Genomic DNA, 18,182 nt, shown 5'->3' with positions numbered 1-18,182 from the left:
TAGCTTACCTCTTCATAAAAACTGATTAGATTGGTTTGACAGGAGCGATTTCTCATAAACCCATGCTGATATGGAGTTAAACAGTTATTCTCATTGAGATAATCCAGAATAACATCCCTCAGAAACCCTTCAAATATTTTACCAACAATAGAGGTTAGACTTACTGGCCTATAATTTCCAGGTTCACTTTTAGAGCCCTTTTTGAATATTGGCACCACATTTGCTATGCGCCAGTCCTGCGGAACAGACCCCGTCGCTATAGAGTCCCTAAAAATAAGAAATAATGGTTTATCTATTACATTACTTAGTTCTCTTAGTACTCGTGGGTGTATGCCATCCGGACCCGGAGATTTATCTATTTTAATCTTATTTAGCCGGTTTCGCACCTCTTCTTGGGTTAGATTGGTGACCCTTAATATAGGGTTTTCATTGTTTCTTGGGATTTCACCTAGCATTTCATTTTCCACCGTGAATACCGTGGAGAAGAAGGTGTTTAATATGTTAGCTTTTTCCTCGTCATCTACAACCATTCTTTCCTCACTATTTTTTAAGGGGCCTACATTTTCAGTTTTTATACTTTTACTATTGATATAGTTGAAGAACAGTTTGGGATTAGTTTTACTCTCCTTAGCAATGTGTTTCTCTGTTTCCTTTTTGGCAGCTTTAATTAGTTTTTTTAGATAAAGTATTTTTCTCCCTATAGTTTTTTTTAGAGCTTCAATGGTGCCATCCTGCTTTAGTAGTGCAAATGCTTTCTTTTTACTGTTAATTGCCTGTCTTACTTCTTTGTTTAGCCACATTGGGTTTTTCCTATTTCTAGTCCTTTTATTCCCACAAGGTATAAACCGCTTACACTGCCTATTTAGGATGTTCTTAAACATTTTCCATTTAATATCTGTATTCTTATTTCTGAGGATATTGTCCCAGTCTACCAGATTAAGGGCATCTCTAAGCTGGTCAAACTTTGCCTTCTTAAAGTTCAGTGTTTTTGTGACTCCCTGACAAGTCCCCCTAGTGAAAGACAGGTGAAACTGTACAATATTGTGGTCGCTATTTCCTAGATGCCCGACCACCTGCAGATTTGTTATTCTGTCAGGTCTATTAGATAGTATTAGGTCTAAAAGTGCTGCTCCTCTGGTTGGATTCTGCACCAATTGTGAAAGATAATTTTTCTTGGTTATTAGCAGAAACCTGTTGCCTTTATGGGTTTCACAGGTTTCTGTTTCCCAGTTAATATCCGGGTAGTTAAAGTCCCCCATAACCAGGACCTCATTATGGGTTGCAGCTTCATCTATCTACTTTAGAAGTAGACTTTCCATGATTTCTGTTATATTTGGGGGTTTGTAACAGACCCCAATGAGAATTTTGTTACCATTTTTCCCTCCATGAATTTCGACCCATATGGACTCGACATCCTCATTCCCTTCGCTAATATCCTCCCTTAAAGTGGACTTTAGACAAGACTTTACATAGAGACAAACCCCTCCTCCTCTCCGATTTTTACGATCCTTTCTAAACAGACTGTAACCCTGTAAGTTAACTGCCCAGTCATAGTTTTCATCTAACCATGTCTCGGTTATTCCCACTATGTCAAAGTTACCTGTAGATATTTCTGCTTCTAGTTCTTCCATCTTGTTTGTCAGGCTTCTGGCGTTTGCGAGCATGCAGTTTAGAGGATTTTGTTTTGTTCCAATCTCCTCGCTGTGGATTGTTTTTGAAATGTTCTTACCCCCCATTACCTTCTTACCTCCCATTAATAAATGTAAAGGTGGTGAACTGTATTGTCGTGTTCCTGCCTGTGAAGACACCAATTGTGTCATGTGTATTATGTCATGTGTCTTTGTACAAATTGTGTCATGTTAATTTTATTGCATTGTGGTGTCTACCTATGTAATGTATAGCGTCTGATAAATATTGTTAGTATAATGTGCATGGTGCATAGTTTAAGAAAGTTCTGCCCAGCAACAGAGATCAGGGTCAGAAGTATTTAAGCGTTGGAATTAGCCCACAGGAGGAGGGCTTAGTGATGAGGACAGAACTGTGCTTCCTGAATAGAGTGAGACAGTTTGGAGAATAAAAGAGTGCTGTGCTGCCAAGGGGTGATCCACAGCTAGAAGAGACTGGAGCAAGGAATAGTGAAATCCTAAAGAAAGTTACTGACAAGACTGAGAGACCTTCCAGAAGGTATTATCAGATAAGACGCTGAGTCACCAGAAACCCGAGTGCTGAAAGTAACAGACCTAAAGATGACTGAAAGCATAGGACTAGTGGGGATCCCAAGCAGTAGTTCCAGGGTGTCCATAGTGATAGGACGCGGAACCGCTGAGCGAGTGAAGAGAAACTCGCCTAAGAGGACTGTGGCCCAGAAGCTGGATTGTGGCAACGTAGGGATGAAACAGATAAGCTGCAGAGCCCTTGACAGAGGAAGGATACAGTGGGAATGAAAAGGCTTCTTACTGTGAAGGAAACGTGCTTAAGACTGTGTACCTGCTCTCACTTGTACATAACCCTTATCAAGTTCAGTAAAGTCTCCATGTTTGAACAGAAGTCTCTTTTATTAATCTAAAATTTGTGGTCCTAGCAAGCCAACACGATCAGCTAAAGGCTGTCTGCACGGGTGTAAGGCCCACCCAACACTTGCGCCAACACCCAGCCAGGACCCACTCTTACATGTAGCATGCCAGGGCGTGACAGGAGAAGACAAGTTCCTTGTCCGCAGCTATCACCCCACGTCGCGTTACATATCTACTGACCTCTACATTGGCGAATACATCAGTAGGGTTCATCTTTTTCCGGTTATGCGTCCTGTCCAGGAGATCATGGCTGGAGGGCCATATATTATCGGAGAGTAGGTAATTGGGAAGTAAGGGCTCATTCTTTGTTTTGTTAGTGTGGTGATATTACTATATTCATGTGGAGTTCACTTAGTCAGGTCAACTAGATGTTGAACCCTTCCTGTAGTTGATGAATTTTCTGTCCCTTCTGTGTATTTTGTAGACCAATCTTCAGCACGTGTTGTGTGGGCATAGTTGGTTTGAATAATGAGCAGTTCTGATGATATTATATGATCTACGGTATCTAATTTCACTAATCTTCATTTCTGTTTCTTCAAGTTGATCAATAAAATACTGGTCATGGACTTCCTTTAAATTACTAAATAGTTTGTGGGGTAAAAAAAAAAGTTACCCCTTTGGCTGACTTCTCATTGTTATCGCAGTCTACATTGTTATTAATGAGTTTTGTGTTTGGGAAGATCAGCTGAAGATCTGGTTGTCTTCTGATGTGTGTTGTTTCGGTACGCAGTTTTGGCTGCCTCAGTTGTGTCTTCAACAGATTGTCCTATGAGCGTCCTCACAACAATTCTTTCACAATCTGTTCCAAAGCAGAAAATAAAGAGCACAAGGAGAAGACTGCTGGGCAAATAATTCTGGACACAACACATATTTAGCTTTCACATCACCAGTCATTTCCAGACATGAATATATACATTTGCTCCCATACTGGAGAAATTGAGCTATCTAGAATCTAGTGTAACCTAATGGAGGTAGCTATCTTATAAGTCAATGTCCGATGCTAAAACAAGTCTTGTAGTATGACTAAGGGCATATGTTACACCAGTTTCCACCAAGAGAGACACCCATCTACAGACAGCTGATATGGACTTGATGGACAGTTTCTTTCCTCTTGGAGGAGAGATGATTTGCAATGATTTTCCCTAGGAGACATTGGTTGACCTATAAGATTTTCTCCCTTTTGTGATTACCCCTAAAATGAGCGTGCACAATCTGAGGCCCCATATAGTATGCCATGTTTTTCTGTGCGGCCTTGAACTTAAACTTTATTGAAACTGATGACGATAGTTCAATCTGACAGTGTGGCCCTCTGGCCAAAAAAGCCCAGTCCAAAAGCAAAACCGTCCATGCTATGTGCATATTCATTTCTAGAATTGATCAGTTTCTGATTTTCTTGTCATGAAAAGCTATGTATTTTTATACCTCCAGTTCCACAACTTAATAAGCCAAGGTCAAAAATAGCAATAATCATTAGATTAAAAAAAGGAAAACAACAGCAGTCACAAGATTTGTCAACACCTTTTTCTTGCTATTCTGAGCTCCCTTTTTCAGCCAAAGTATTTAATTGGAATTCTCACCTTGGTCCTGTGATCAAGCACAATAATGGCAGATATGAATGTTATAATAATAATAATAATAATTTTTATTTATATAGCGCCAACATATTCCGCAGCGCTTTACAAATTATAGACGGGAATTGTACAGACAATAGACATTACAGCATAACAGAAATATAGTTCAATACAGATACCAGGAGGAGTGAGGGCCCTGCTGCTCGCAAGCTTACAGACTATGAGGAAAAGGGGAGACACGAGAGGTGGATGATAACAATTGCTTTAGTTATTCGGACCAGCCATAGTGTAAGGCTCAGGTGTTCATGTAAAGCTGCATGAACCAGTTATCTGCCTAAGTATGTAGCAGTACAGACACAGAGGGCTAATACTGCATAAAGTGTATGAGAACATGATGCGAGGAACCTTTTTTTTTTTTTTTATAAATAGGCCACACAGGGATCATTAGGTTAATGCATTGAGGCGGTAGGCCAGTCTGAACAAATGAGTTTTTAGGGTACGCTTAAAACTGTGGGGATTGGGGATTAATCGTATTAACCTAGGTAGTGAATTCCAAAGAATCGGCGCAGCACGTGTAAAGTCTTGGAGACAGGAGTGGGAGGTTCTGATTATTGAGGATGCTAACCTGAGGTCATTAGCGGAGCGGAGGGCACGGGTAGGGTGGTAGACTGATACCAGGGAGGAGATGTAGGGTGGTGCTGAGCCATGGAGTGCTTTGTGGATAAGGGTAGTAGTTTTGTATTGGATTCTGGAGTGGATGGGTAGCCAGTGTAATGACTGGCACAGGGTAGAGGCATCGGTGTAACGGTTGGTGAGGAATATGATCCTGGCTGCAGCATTCAGGACAGATTGGAGCGGGGAGAGTTTTGCAAGAGGATTTTGCAATGTTGTATTAATCTGCTGATTAACAAAAAACATATTTGTTCACTGAGTATTTGGATGGTTTTACTGTCTATGTTATGGCTGAAGCACCAGAACTCATGTGTTTAAAAGTAGAGGACAATGATGACCTAAGTTGGGTTCTGAAATGCAAGTGAAATGCGGTTGAATGAAAGGAGCCTTTTGGACCCCATAAACCTTAGACTAAATTTGTCTGAACTTGCCCGATATTGGCAGGTTCGGCTGAAAGTCTAATGTGTATGGGGTTGAGGTCTTCCAACTGTCCCACAACTGACAATGTCAAGGAGAAAACAGTCGGGTTTGAACTTTTATGTCCCACCAGGAGATAAGCCGAAGTTAGTTACTAGTGATGAGCGAGTATACTCGTTGCTCGGATTTTCCTGAGCACGCTTGGGTGGTCTCCGAGTATTTCATTTTCGTTGCTGCAGCTGCATGATTTACGGCTGCTAGACAGCTTGAATACATGTGAGGATTCCCTAGCAACCAGGCAACCCCCACATGTACTCAGGCTGTCCAGCAGTCGTAAATCATGCAGCTGCCGTCAACAAAAACAAAATCTCTGAGCACTAACAAATCCTCGGAGACCACCCGAGCGTGCTCTGGAAAACCCGAGCAACGAGTATACTCGCACATCACTAATAGTTACCCAAGTATACTTTCTTGGATGACTGGTAGTCACTCTTGTAATGATGGGCGACAATACACTTACACATTCTAGAATAAGGTCGCAGATTAGTGCTCAGGTCCTTATTGTTTTTTCTAGTACTTAAAAATACTTTTTTTTTTTTAATTAAGACATTTCCAAGGGTTTTCAAATGCATATATCAAAACAGGTGGTGCTATAGAGTTCAATCAAGTCCTCTCCCTCTTTGACGTGGCAATTTGCAGATATCAAACCAAATATTCTTTTTCTCATTTGCAGATTGATTTGGAACCAGAAGGAAAAGTTTACGTGGTGATAGATCTCTCTGGCTCCTCAGGGGAAGGTAAGTGCTTTCTCCATAAATTCCTTATCAAGGTGACACTTGTTACAGTCCTTTTAACAAAGTACTCGGGAATGTACTTTGGATTACTTTAGTATATCTGAGCTTTTGTATATCTGAACTATACATAGTTTTGTTGTGGACAAAGTAGGCTACGATCTGATTCACACCAACTCAGTCTAGAGATGTCGAAGTTTTGCTTTCATGGCATTACCAAAGAGATATAACTGAATAAAAGAGTAAAATGGTTTCTTGACAGAGGAGGAGAACCTGTGTGATAACTGTGCATTTGGCAAACCTAAAACATGTACATCCTCCATACCTACCGTATATATTTTTATCGTTCCAATTAATTTTAAAATAAAAAATACAATGCAGCTTTGCAAATAGTTTTCTTGATTGCAGAAATATGTGTTTCCATGGTAACAGACTACAGCAATACCTGTGTAGTCTGATCCTGCAGTCATGCTCCTGTTAACCTGACTCTTTTTTTGTGACGGTATTTAGTCAGTAAACTAAAATAAAGTAGAAAGCAGATGAAAGAGATTATTACTGCAAGATCAGACTACGCACGGTTTGTGTGTAGTCTGTAACCATGGAGACACCAAGTTCTGCATGATGCTTCCATAGTTGTTTCATATAATACAGAGCAATAAAAATGGATATAAATGTATACATGACCTTAAGGATGCGTAAAAGAATAAGTATGTACTGGAAAAGTAAAAAATAAAATAAAAAAACAGGGTCCACTGGGATTTTGTCCTTGTTCCTCAGTTGCTAATTATTTTGGAGGTATTTGGCGATTCCTTACAGTTCCCGGTTTGGATGTGAGTGGTATACCACATTATTAGAAAAGCAATTGTTATGTAACGTGGTTGATTCACAGCCGCCATCTGCTGTAGGAATGTTTGTGCCAGCTCCTTGGCTTGGCTAAACGGGTGCGCTTTGCACCTCTCGCCCGGTTTTTGGTGTGATTTTTACACTCCTGTTTAATACAGTGCAAAGTTGTTAACAAATAGTTAATCGTAATCTTCAGTTCCGAATGAGTGGCTCTTGTTTTCCTAACTTTGACAGCTAGTGTTTATGGACATTTGCTTCACTTGCCCATTTTAGCAGGTTTATGTCACGATGCTGAATAATTCCCGGCTGTTTCTAGGTATCGCTAACGGTGCTAAGCCTCTCCGTGGTTTTTCTAGACACTGTGTTTAGAAAAGCACAACCCAAAACCCTTGGCCAAATTCCAGATTTGGTTCTTCAAAAGTATTAATGGGATATTATTTGTAACTGGAAGACGCCAGATGTCTATTACTTTGCTTTTTGTGCACTTTTTACCTATGATGCGCAAAAATAATTCTAAATAATATACAGCTCTGGCAAAAACTAAGAGACCTTGGCAAAATGTTCAGCTTGTCTGATTTTTCTTTTTATAGGTATATTTTTGAGTAAAATGTAAATTGTTCTTTTATTCTATAAACTTCTGACAACACGTCTCCGAATTTCCAAGCAATAAATTTTGTAATTTTTTTCTGACAAAGATATTCAAGAAGTATCACTTCTTCTTGCGGAGATTGACATGCTAAGCATGCCGAGATGAGGAGACTTAAAGCTGCAATGCTCCACTAGGAAATATGCTAATTAGCATATTTCCCAGAGGAGCATTGCAGCTTTAAGTCTCCTCATCTCGGCATGCTTTGCATGTCAGTCTCTGCAAGGAGAAACGATACTTCTTGGATATCGGTCGGACACCTCTCACACAGCCAAACCAGATCTCCATTTTGCACTGACGAGGAGCAGTACCCCGAAACACAGTGTCTGCAAATTGAGATTCTGGTTTGGCTTTTATCCTAAGTCATGTGACAAGGCTCGTTAAAGGGTCGACATTGACCTGTAGGATTGCTACCTTCCAATAGGTGGCACTAGAGTTCTAGTCCTCTTCCTCTCTGAAGAGACAATTTGCATTTCTGACAAAGAAAAATTGTCAAAATGAACAAAAACAAAACTGTGCTTTCAGACCTCAAATAATGCAAAGAAAACAAGTTCATAATCATTTAGAAACAACAATACTAATGTTTTAACTTGGGAAGAGTTCAGTTTCATACTGCTTCAGGCACAAAAATGTAAGCAGTTCTTCTCTGTTTGATGGCTTCTGACTATCCATCATCCTCCTGATTACATTCCAGAGGTTTTCAATGGGGTTCAGGTCTGGAGATTGGGCTGCCTATGACAGGAATTTGATATGGTGGTCTCTTAATTTTTGCCAGAGCTGTATATTGTTCATGAATTTGTGTTTTGGGTAATGGTTGTTTGGAAGGAGATTACGGCATTTACTCTACCCGAGCGTGGAGTGGAGATATTTGTGATCAGGTCAGGTTGTGGACTAACCAGGGACTTATCGCCTGAGATTCACTCAAATTTGTCAGGCAGATTCAAGTTAAGTTAGTATTTCCATCTCAAAGATCCTATCCTAACATATAGTAGGTGTAATAATAATAATATTAGCAAATTCTTCCAATTAGAAATGTAGTATAGATCTTCAAATTCGCTATGTCGCTTACCCCATGTGCAGGGCATTTCAATAGCTAAGGTATTCTTGGTTGCGACCATTAACAGCTAACTAACGAGCATGTAGTAGGTGTAATAATAATAATAATAGTAATAATAATAATAATAGTATTGTCAAATACCTCCAAATAGAAATGTAGTATAGAGCTGATTTGCTGTGTCTCTTACCCCATGTGCAGGGCATTGCAATAGCTAAGGTATCCTTGGTTGCGACCATTAAAGGGCCACTGTCACCCCCTCCAGCCGTTATAAACTAAAAGAGCCACCTTGTGCAGCAGTAATGCTGCATTCTAACAAGGTGGCTCTTTTAGTTTTTTGTTCAGGCAGGCGCCGGTTTTAAAGCGAAAAATGCGCGGAGGGTGTGGCGCCAAAAGCCCTTGAAGATGTGAGTGACGGAAGAGTACCGGTTCAAGCTGGGGAGTGAGGACCCGCCTCCATGGACAAAGAGAGGTATTTTGGATAAGTTTCAAAGCGCTTTATTTTGGGAATACATGAACAAAAAAACTAAAAGAGCCACCTTGTTAGAATGCAGCATTACTGCTGCACAAGGTGGCTCTTTTAGTTTATAACAGCTGGAGGGGGGTGACAGTGGCCCTTTAACAGCTAACTATCATGTAGTAGGTGTAATAATAATAGTAATAATAATAATAGTATTGTCAAATACCTCCAAATAGAAATGTAGTATAGAGCTGATTTGCTGTGTCTCTTACCCCATGTACAGGGCATTGCAATAGCCTAGGTAACCATGGTTACGACCACTAACAACTACCTGTCACTATACCACCGGTGCTTGTTACGTTTGAAGACATGTAGATGAATTTAATGTCATTAGGGTTTGATTAGAAAAATAGCAAAACGCCATAAAAAGAAAATCTTCATATTCTGAATCCACGCCAAGCGTTCTTGAGACTCGAGATATTACTTTTATTTCATGTGGCCTAAGAAAATACAAAGTCTATTAATTATGCCCTGTCTAAGCTCACTGTGATCTGCCAAGATCCCCCAGCTTGCTGCCATAGTAAAAATACACAACTTGTCTAAAAGCATTTCTGCCATAGATCAGCCACCTGCAACCATTCTGCCCAGAGCCGAGGTGCTATAAGGACAAAACATGTAGGAAAGTTTCCATGTACATTAACATCGATGATTAGAAAAGCCCGCAAAAGTCTCATGTAAACATGATTAAGTTTCTCGAATTCACTGTTTTATCGTAAAAGTGAATCTTTTACCAGAATACAAAGTATTTTTAATCTAAAAAATGTGTAATTTTGTGCTAATTTATTTCCAAACATATCTTAAAAAGGACCTGTCGCTTGCCATGAATATGATTTTTTTTACCCTGTCTAAATGCTGCTGTTCTCCCGAATCCGTTGTTTTTTTAAATTTTCTTCTTACTCCTCTCCATTCCTGAGATATGACCCTTCCTTCCCAGAATATAAATGTAGTCTCTATAGCCAAGTAGGCGTGGTCCTCAAAAAGACTCCCATAGAAAAAAGTTAAGGAGTACACCCACTTGATTAAAAAGACTGGATTTACATACAGGGAAGAGGAGGCCATATCTCAGGAACGTCTTTTAAAGGGCCGATACCATGTGTTCTTTTCTTTTTGGCATTGATGTGTGTATATATATATATAATTTCTAAAAAATTTAAATTTTTTTAATGTCGATGACGATTTCTTTCTCTGTAGATAACTTTGCAGCTTGATTTCTTTTTTACATTTATTATTGTGCTCTTTAATCTCCTGAAATGCTATCTCTGTATTCTCGGCCTTCAGGATTTTGAATGCCCTTTGTTTTTGTCTTATTAAACTTTGTAGTATCTTATTTATCCATAATGGTTTCTTTTTATTCACGGACATTTTATTACTAGATGAGAAATCCGCTTTGAAAAATCCAGTGCTTGTGCAGTGTCAATCGGGGAGCCACGCATGCACCTTGATGAGCTGCTTCCCACACTGAAGCTGTGAGTAGTATCCAGGTCGCATGCGCGGCTCCCCCTTCATCACTGCGCACACGTGGTATTTTTCAAAGCAGATATGAGCAACATCGGTGCAACCACGGGAACATAATTCAAATTGCATGGGCGGTGCCATCCATGACTGAATAAAATGAAGCACACCCCTATGGCTAAATGGGCAGATACAATATAATTATATAAAGTTCTTTTTGCACATGATTAGACCTCCATTTTTTATGAAAAAAAACATGCTAGTGATGCACATTACATCACTAACAACACACTGGGGACGGTTTACATGGTAAAAAGCACAAGACAGGTTCCCTTTAAGCTTTTCCCTTAAGGCCCCTTCACATTAAGCGACGCTGCAGCGATACCGACAACGATCCGGATCGCTGCAGCGTCGCTGTTTGGTCGCTGGAGAGCTGTCACACAGACCGCTCTCCAGTAACCAACGATGCCGGTAACCAGGGTAAACATCGGGTAACTAAGCGCAGGGCCGCGCTTAGTAACCCGATGTTTACCCTGGTTACCATCCTAAAAGTAAAAAAAACAAACAGTACATACTTACCTAACGCTGTCTGTCCTCCAGCGCTGTGCTCTGCACTCCTCCTGTACTGTCTGTGTGAGCACAGCGGCCGGAAAGCAGAGCGGTGACGTCACCGCTCTGCTTTCTGGCTGACCGACGCTCACAGCCAGTACAGGAGGAGTGCAGAGAAGCAGAGCGCCGGGGACAGACAGCGGTAGGTAAGTATGTACTGTTTGTTTTTTTTACTTTTAGGATGGTAACCAGGGTAAACATCGGGTTACTAAGCGCGGCCCTGCGCTTAGTTACCCGATGTTTACCCTGGTTACCAGTGAAGACATCGCTGGATCGGTGTCACACACGCCGATCCAGCGATGTCAGCAGGGAGTCCAGCGACGAAATAAAGTTCTGGACTTTGTTCAGCGACCAACGATCTCCCAGCAGGGGCCTGATCGTTGGTCGCTGTCACACAGAACGATTTCATTAACGATATCGTTGCTACGTCACAAAAAGCAACGATATCATTAACAATATCGTTATGTGTGAAGGTACCTTAAGGCTAGGTTCACATTGCGTTAGTGCAGCAGCAGGGGCCTGATCGTTGGTCGCTGTCACACATAGCGATTTCCTTAACGATATCGTTGCAACGTCACCAAAAGCAACGATATCGTTAACGATATCGTTATGTGTGAAGGTACCTTTAATTTGTTGAAATCGGCTTTCCTAAAGTTCCAGGTTTTTGCAGTTCCCCTTTGAAATGTTTTATTGAATATTACATTGAACCTTACCATATTATGGTCACTACATTATAAACGCTCCCTGACCTGTAGATCTGAAATTGTATCTGCTCTATTTGACAGAACCAGATCCAGTAGATTACCTCCCCCGGTTGGTTCATCTACCAACTGAGAGAGAGGTAATTGTCCTGAACTGTGGATAAAGGTACTGTCACACTAGACGATATCGCTAGCGATCCGTGACGTTGCAGTGTCCTCGCTAGCGATATCGTCCAGTGTGACAGGCAGCAGCGATCAGGCCCCTGCTGGGAGATCGCTGGTCGGGGAAGAAAGTCCAGAACTTTATTTCGTCGCTGGATTCCCCGCAGACATCGCTGAATCGGCGTGTGTGACACCGATTCAGCGATGTCTTCACTGGTAACCAGGGTAAACATCGGGTAACTAAGCGCAGGGCCGCGCTTAGTAACCCGATGTTTACCCTGGTTACCAGCGTAAAAAAAACAAACAGTACATACTTACATTCAGCTGTCTGTCCCTTGCCGTCTGTTTGCTGCACTGACTGCTGGCCGCAAAGTGAAAGTGAAAGCACAGCACAGCGGTGAGTCACACAGCGGTGACTCACCGCTGTGGCTGTGCTCTGCTTTCACTTTACGGCCAGCAGTCAGTGCAGCAAACAGACGGCAAGGGACAGACAGCTGAATGTAAGTATGTACTGTTTGTTTTTTTACGCTGGTAGCCAGGGTAAACATCGGGTTACTAAGCGCGGCCCTGCGCTTAGTTACCCGATGTTTACCCTGGTTACCGGGGACCTCGGGATCGTTGGTCGCTGGAGAGCGGTCTGTGTGACAGCTCTCCAGCGACCAAACAGCGACGCTGCAGCGATCCGGATCGTTGTCGGTATCGCTGCAGCGTCGCTTAGTGTGACGGTACCTTAAGAACTTGTAACTTTTAGCACAACCATTGTCCCATTGAAAGTCTGAATAGTTAAAATCTCCCATAAGGCCGGCGTCACACTAGGCGTATGAAAATACGGTCCGTTTTTTACGGCCGTAATACGCAGAAATGTTCCCAAAATAGTGATCTGTATATCTATATATATATGTATGTTTCACACAGCGCTAGATAGCAATTCAATTGCCGGCTTTTGCTATCTCCCTCCCAAACCCGACAGGATATGAGACATGGTTTACATACAGTAAACCATTTCATATCCCGTATCCCGTATTTTGTACATATTCCTCACTACTAATGTTAGAAGTGTGTATGTGCAAAATTTGTGGACTCTAGCTGTTAACCCCTTCACGACATGCGCCGTACATCTACTGCGCATGCCGTGAATCCCCCTTTGATGTGGGCTCCGGGCGGCCGGATATGACGTCATCGCCGACCCCCGTCACATGATCAGGGGTCGGCGATGCATCAGGAAGGTAACCATAGAGGTCCTTGAGACCTCTATGGTTACTGATGCAGGTCTGCTGTGAGCGCCCCCCTGTGGTCGGCGCTCACAGCACACCTGCATTTCTGCTACATAGCAGCGATCTGATGATCGCTGCTATGTAGCAGAGCCGATCAGGCCATGCCAGCTTCTAGCCTCCCATGGAGGCTATTGAAGCATGGCACAAGTAAAAAAAAAATGTTTTTAAAAATATGAAAAAAATATAAAAAATATAAAAGTTTAAATCACCCCCCTTTCGCCCCATCCTAAATAAAACAATAAAAAAAAAACCAAACCTACACGTATTTGGTATCGCCGTGTTCAGAATCGCCCGATCTATCAATTAAAAAAAAGCATTAACCTGATCGCTAAATGGCGTAGCGAGAAAAAAATCCGAAACACCAGAATTACGTTTTTTTGGTCGCCGCGACATTGCATTAAAATGCAATAACGGGCGATCAAAAGAACGTATCTGCGCAAAAATGGTATCATTAAAAACATCAGCTCGGCACGCAAAAAATAAGCCCTCACCCGACCCCAGATCACGAAAAATGGAGACGCTACGGGTATCGGAAAATGGCACTTTTTTTTTTTTTTTTTTCTTTAGCAAAGTTTGGAATTTTTTTTCACCACTTAGATAAAAAATAACCTAGTCATGTTAGGTGTCTATGAACTCGTACTGACCTGGAGAATCATAATGGCAGGTTAGTTTTAGCATTTAGTGAACCTAGCAAAAAAGCCAAACAAAAAACAAGTGTGGGATTGCACTTTTTTTGCAATTTCACCGCACTTGGAATTTTTTTCCCGTTTTCTAGTAAAAGACATGGTAAAACCAATGGTGTCGTTCAAAAGTACAACTTGTCCCGCAAAAAATAAGCCCTCACATGACCATATTGACGGAAAAATAAAAAAGTTATGGCTCTGGGAAGGAGGGAAGCGAAAAACGAACACGCAAAAATGAAAAAGGGCCGCTTGCGGTTTGCGCAAATTGAATGCCGCTGTCAGAGATTGAACGCTGGATTTAACATGTTAACAACCGCGAGTGGATCACGATTCCACCCGTGTGTTATGGGCAGATGTCAACTGATCAAATCAGCTGTCATGTGCCGCATCAGGTGCAGGCTCAGCGCTGGAGCCTGCACCAAAGAGGGGTAGGCGACCTATGACGTACATATACGTGATAGGTCTTAAAGGGGTTAAAAGCTCCTCCATCCATCTGACCATTTTTTTGCCCCGCACAGCCTGCACCCTCCCCATCGAGGTGCAGCTCGTCCTTGCTGTAGAGCCTGTAGCCGACAGAGAAGACTGCCCAGTTCTCCATGAACCCACACTCTTTCTTCCTGCATTAATTTCTAAGCCACTTATTTATCTCCCTAAGTTCCCGGCTGTACTAACACTCGTGGCATCGGCAGTATTTCTGAAAACACCACCTTGGAGGTCGTGAGCTTCAGCTTCTCTCCTATTTCCCTGTAATCATTTTTATGGACATTCCACCTCCCCCTAACTTTGTCATTGGTACCGATGTGTTCCATGACGGCTGGGTTTCCCCACCCAGCAATCTGTCTATCCGATCCACAATATGCTGAACCCGAGCACCCAGCAGACAACACACTGTTCGGCATTCACGGTCTTGGCAGCAGATGATCCTGTCTGTCCTCCTATAGAGTCCTCTACCGCCTTTGTTGCACTCCGATTTCTCTCCTTCCTCCTCGTTGCTAGGAGCAACGTCCTGCTGTAGTGATCCCAGTCTTGGGCTTGCATTCCTAATATCAGCCAAACAGGCATATTTACTCCCTCATATTAGCTCCCTCACACTTTTCCCTCTACCCCTTCTTCTTAGTCCTTCTCACATGTCAGTATCTCTGGTATGTGTGGTGACATTTTCACACGTATCGGAGACACTTACACATGTAGACCCATTCAAGTGAATGGGTTTATGTACATGTCAGTGACTTTCCACAGACCGTGTGTCCAAGGGCAAAGCACACTGGCATATCTGTTTTTTATCAGCACGGGCTGCAAAACGTCCTGCACACGTGCACAATGATGGCACACGGATGACATCCGTGTGTCATTCGTGTGACACGTACCGGCACCTGGGAATCAGCAGTACTGTTTGCGCTGATCTCCAGTGCCGGCTGCTGGAGGCAGTTCACATCATTGTCCCCCGCTCGAGCAGAGATAATCATAAAAAAAACCATTATACTCACCTTAGCACCAAATCCCCTGAAGCAATTGTCCCCTGTAAAAAAAAATAAAAAACAACAATATCCCTCACCTGTCTGAAGTTGAAATAATCCATAGTGTCCCACCCCATAATCCATCTGTGCAACATTTGCTCATCAGCATGAACGGCGGTCAGATGTGACTGTACATGTTGAAGAACAGGGGAAAATGACTCGCTGCAGCGATAGCGAGCTCATGACCGGTGCTGACCTCAGTGAGGTCATCGCAGTTCACAGTGATAACATGTGCACACGTCGTTTCGACATTGCTGTGCACTATGCTCATGTTATGGGGCAATCTTCTGCCTGAAAAGGATGTTGTATGCGTATAACCTTAGGCTATGTGCACATGGCGTCTTTTTGCTGATTCTTTGGAGCAAAAACCAAATTGAAACTCAAGTTTTTGACTAGGATTTGATGCTTCCACTATGTGTGCACATAGCCTAAAAACTCAGCAAATAGGATCTGTTTGCAAATAGCCTAAACAAGGTCTTTTTCAGCTGCATTCTGGGCAGAAACTCTCCAAATTCTAATGAAAGAACCAAGAGTCCGCACCACTTAAACACCTGCAGTGCTGCCGTCCATATCCCTATGTGAGCCGCAGGCGGCAGACGACCTGAAGCCTTCGGGTGCTCATCCAGAGCCACAACAGCCCTCCAATATCAAATATAGACAAATGAATGGCACTCACCAGGCTAATTTTTCTGACTTTATTGCAGCGTCTTCTGCGGGAGAATGGGAACAGGGGTGCGTGAATGATGATGACCGTTTCGCGCAAGTGCGCGTCAACGGGTTCCCATTCTCCCGCAGAAGATGCTGCAATAAAGTCTGAAAAAAATAGCCTGGTGAGTGCCATTCGTTTGTCTATATCTGATATTGAAGAAACTCTCTAAATCCTCATCAAAAACTCAAAACTTCTCAAAAACTTTGGAGTTTCCACTCAATTTTGGTTTCATATACTCAGCAAAAACAAAACCAAAATACTACGTGTGTACATTCCCTAAGGGTATATTCACACGGTGACTTTTTCAAGAAAATTCCGTTTGGAATCCACCTGAAAAAGCAACGCAAAAGCGCCACATAAAATGAACATAACGCACAGCAGTGTGAAAATGACCCTGCTGTGCACATGTTCTAAAATGTCGCTTTTTAACTCAATTCAGGGTTCAGAAATCGTTAAGCGATTAAAAAAAATTACATGCTTTATTGTTTAAAGTGGCTTCCCTTTGCTCTTCCCAGCTTTGTCTGGAAAATTTGCTAGCTGCGCTGGTTTTTAACATACATCGTCCCAGTCTAACACAGTGCTAAGAAAGCTGTGTGAAAACCATTGTAGGATTTGTAATTCAGGCCATGTTGGTTGTCAGTCAGGTTTCCCAGAAACAAGACCAATTTTTATTTTTTTTGCATTTGTATCTTTTTCAAAATCTTTTTTTTTTAAAAAAAGTGTTTTAAAATTGTTTGAACAATATTTTGGACCTTCTTGGCCACACGGAGCTCATTTGGCTCCGTCCCAGTTACCTAATGGAACATTTGGCAGCTGCCGTGATTTCAGAGTAGGTAGAGATCGATGATGCTTGTCGGACTGAGTTTTGATCATATGAAAGTGCCGTGTGTCTTTTATAGTTTATTATAGGAGATTAATGATCCCACCTGGCTTCGTAGCACTTCAGCGGGAACTGCTGAAATAAATGTCACTGAGCGTATACTCGAGCCCTGGATTACCAAGTATAAGGATAGATTTCGTATTGGAGAATGCATAAAAAAATGAATTCCTGAATGATAAACATTTTTGTAATTTTTTTTTTAAGGTTTCTTGTAAAAACTAATTTAGTCAGTATTCTTCTTGGGTCCACAATTAATTCACGTATTTCCTTATCCTAAATTCTTTTTAATAGTGTACACAGAAAGCTGCTAATCAGTGGTGTGAGCATTCAAAGCTCTGCTAGATCTGCAACAGAGAAAACTGTGATTGACTCAAAACATGCAAACCAGAAAGTGACACATCACTGGAATCAGGGGCTTACACACTTTTGTTCTGGGGTCTGGCCTCTGCTCCCTACACTCCGGTCCGCTAAACTTTCTTGTGCTTCACGTTGGGCTTTGCAAATAGCACAGGGTGCTCCCATGTGATCATCTATCCATAACTACGTAAGGCCCACCAAGACACACATTGTGTCTTGATAGTAAGACTTTCTAGTTGCTCCGTAGTCCTGTCTGTTGCCGGTCTTCCAGGACATCTGCTACGTGTCTGCCTGCGGCTCCCAGGATGTCTTCTGTCCACTTCCGACTTCCAGGAACTCTGCTACCTGTTTCTTGTCTTCAAGGACCTCTGCTATCTGTTCCTGGTCTTCCAGGTTCTTAGCTACCTGCCTGCGGTCTGCTGGACATCTTCGGACTGCCTTCTTGCGGTTTCCAGTACCCCTACTGCCTGTCCGCGGTATCCTGGATGTCTCTGATCTGCCTGCAGCTTCCAATGCCTCTGCTACCTGTTTCCTTCATGCTTGATCTGCCTGCTGCACCAACGTCTATGTGCCAACTGGACCTTCGGCTTCAAGGATCCACCTCAGCTTGTGAGCCTGACACAAGGTCTCATCCCCAACACCATGCTGCTCACAGATTAGATAGGAAAAACCTACTGACAGATTCCATTTAATAGGTTAAGAGGCCTAACATTGTATTTACTTAGTTTAGTATTTTGACCCTATATATTCC

General features: G+C 42.2%; 1 protein-coding gene across 1 annotated transcript in view; it reads left to right on the top strand.

The window, feature by feature from the left end:
* Nucleotides 1-18,182, top strand: part of PRKCE (protein kinase C epsilon) — a 468,593-nt gene that overhangs the window by 154,982 nt on the left and 295,429 nt on the right. Inside the window, exon 2 of the mRNA XM_069768630.1 lies at nt 5,967-6,030. Within this exon, the coding sequence (XP_069624731.1) occupies nt 5,967-6,030 (64 nt within the window). The remainder of the gene's footprint in view (nt 1-5,966; nt 6,031-18,182) is intronic.

This window comes from Ranitomeya imitator, chromosome 5 (genome assembly GCF_032444005.1).
Source record: "Ranitomeya imitator isolate aRanImi1 chromosome 5, aRanImi1.pri, whole genome shotgun sequence".
In the NCBI taxonomy this organism is placed as follows: domain Eukaryota; kingdom Metazoa; phylum Chordata; class Amphibia; order Anura; family Dendrobatidae; genus Ranitomeya; species Ranitomeya imitator.
This window is presented reverse-complemented; position numbering and strand designations above follow the sequence as displayed.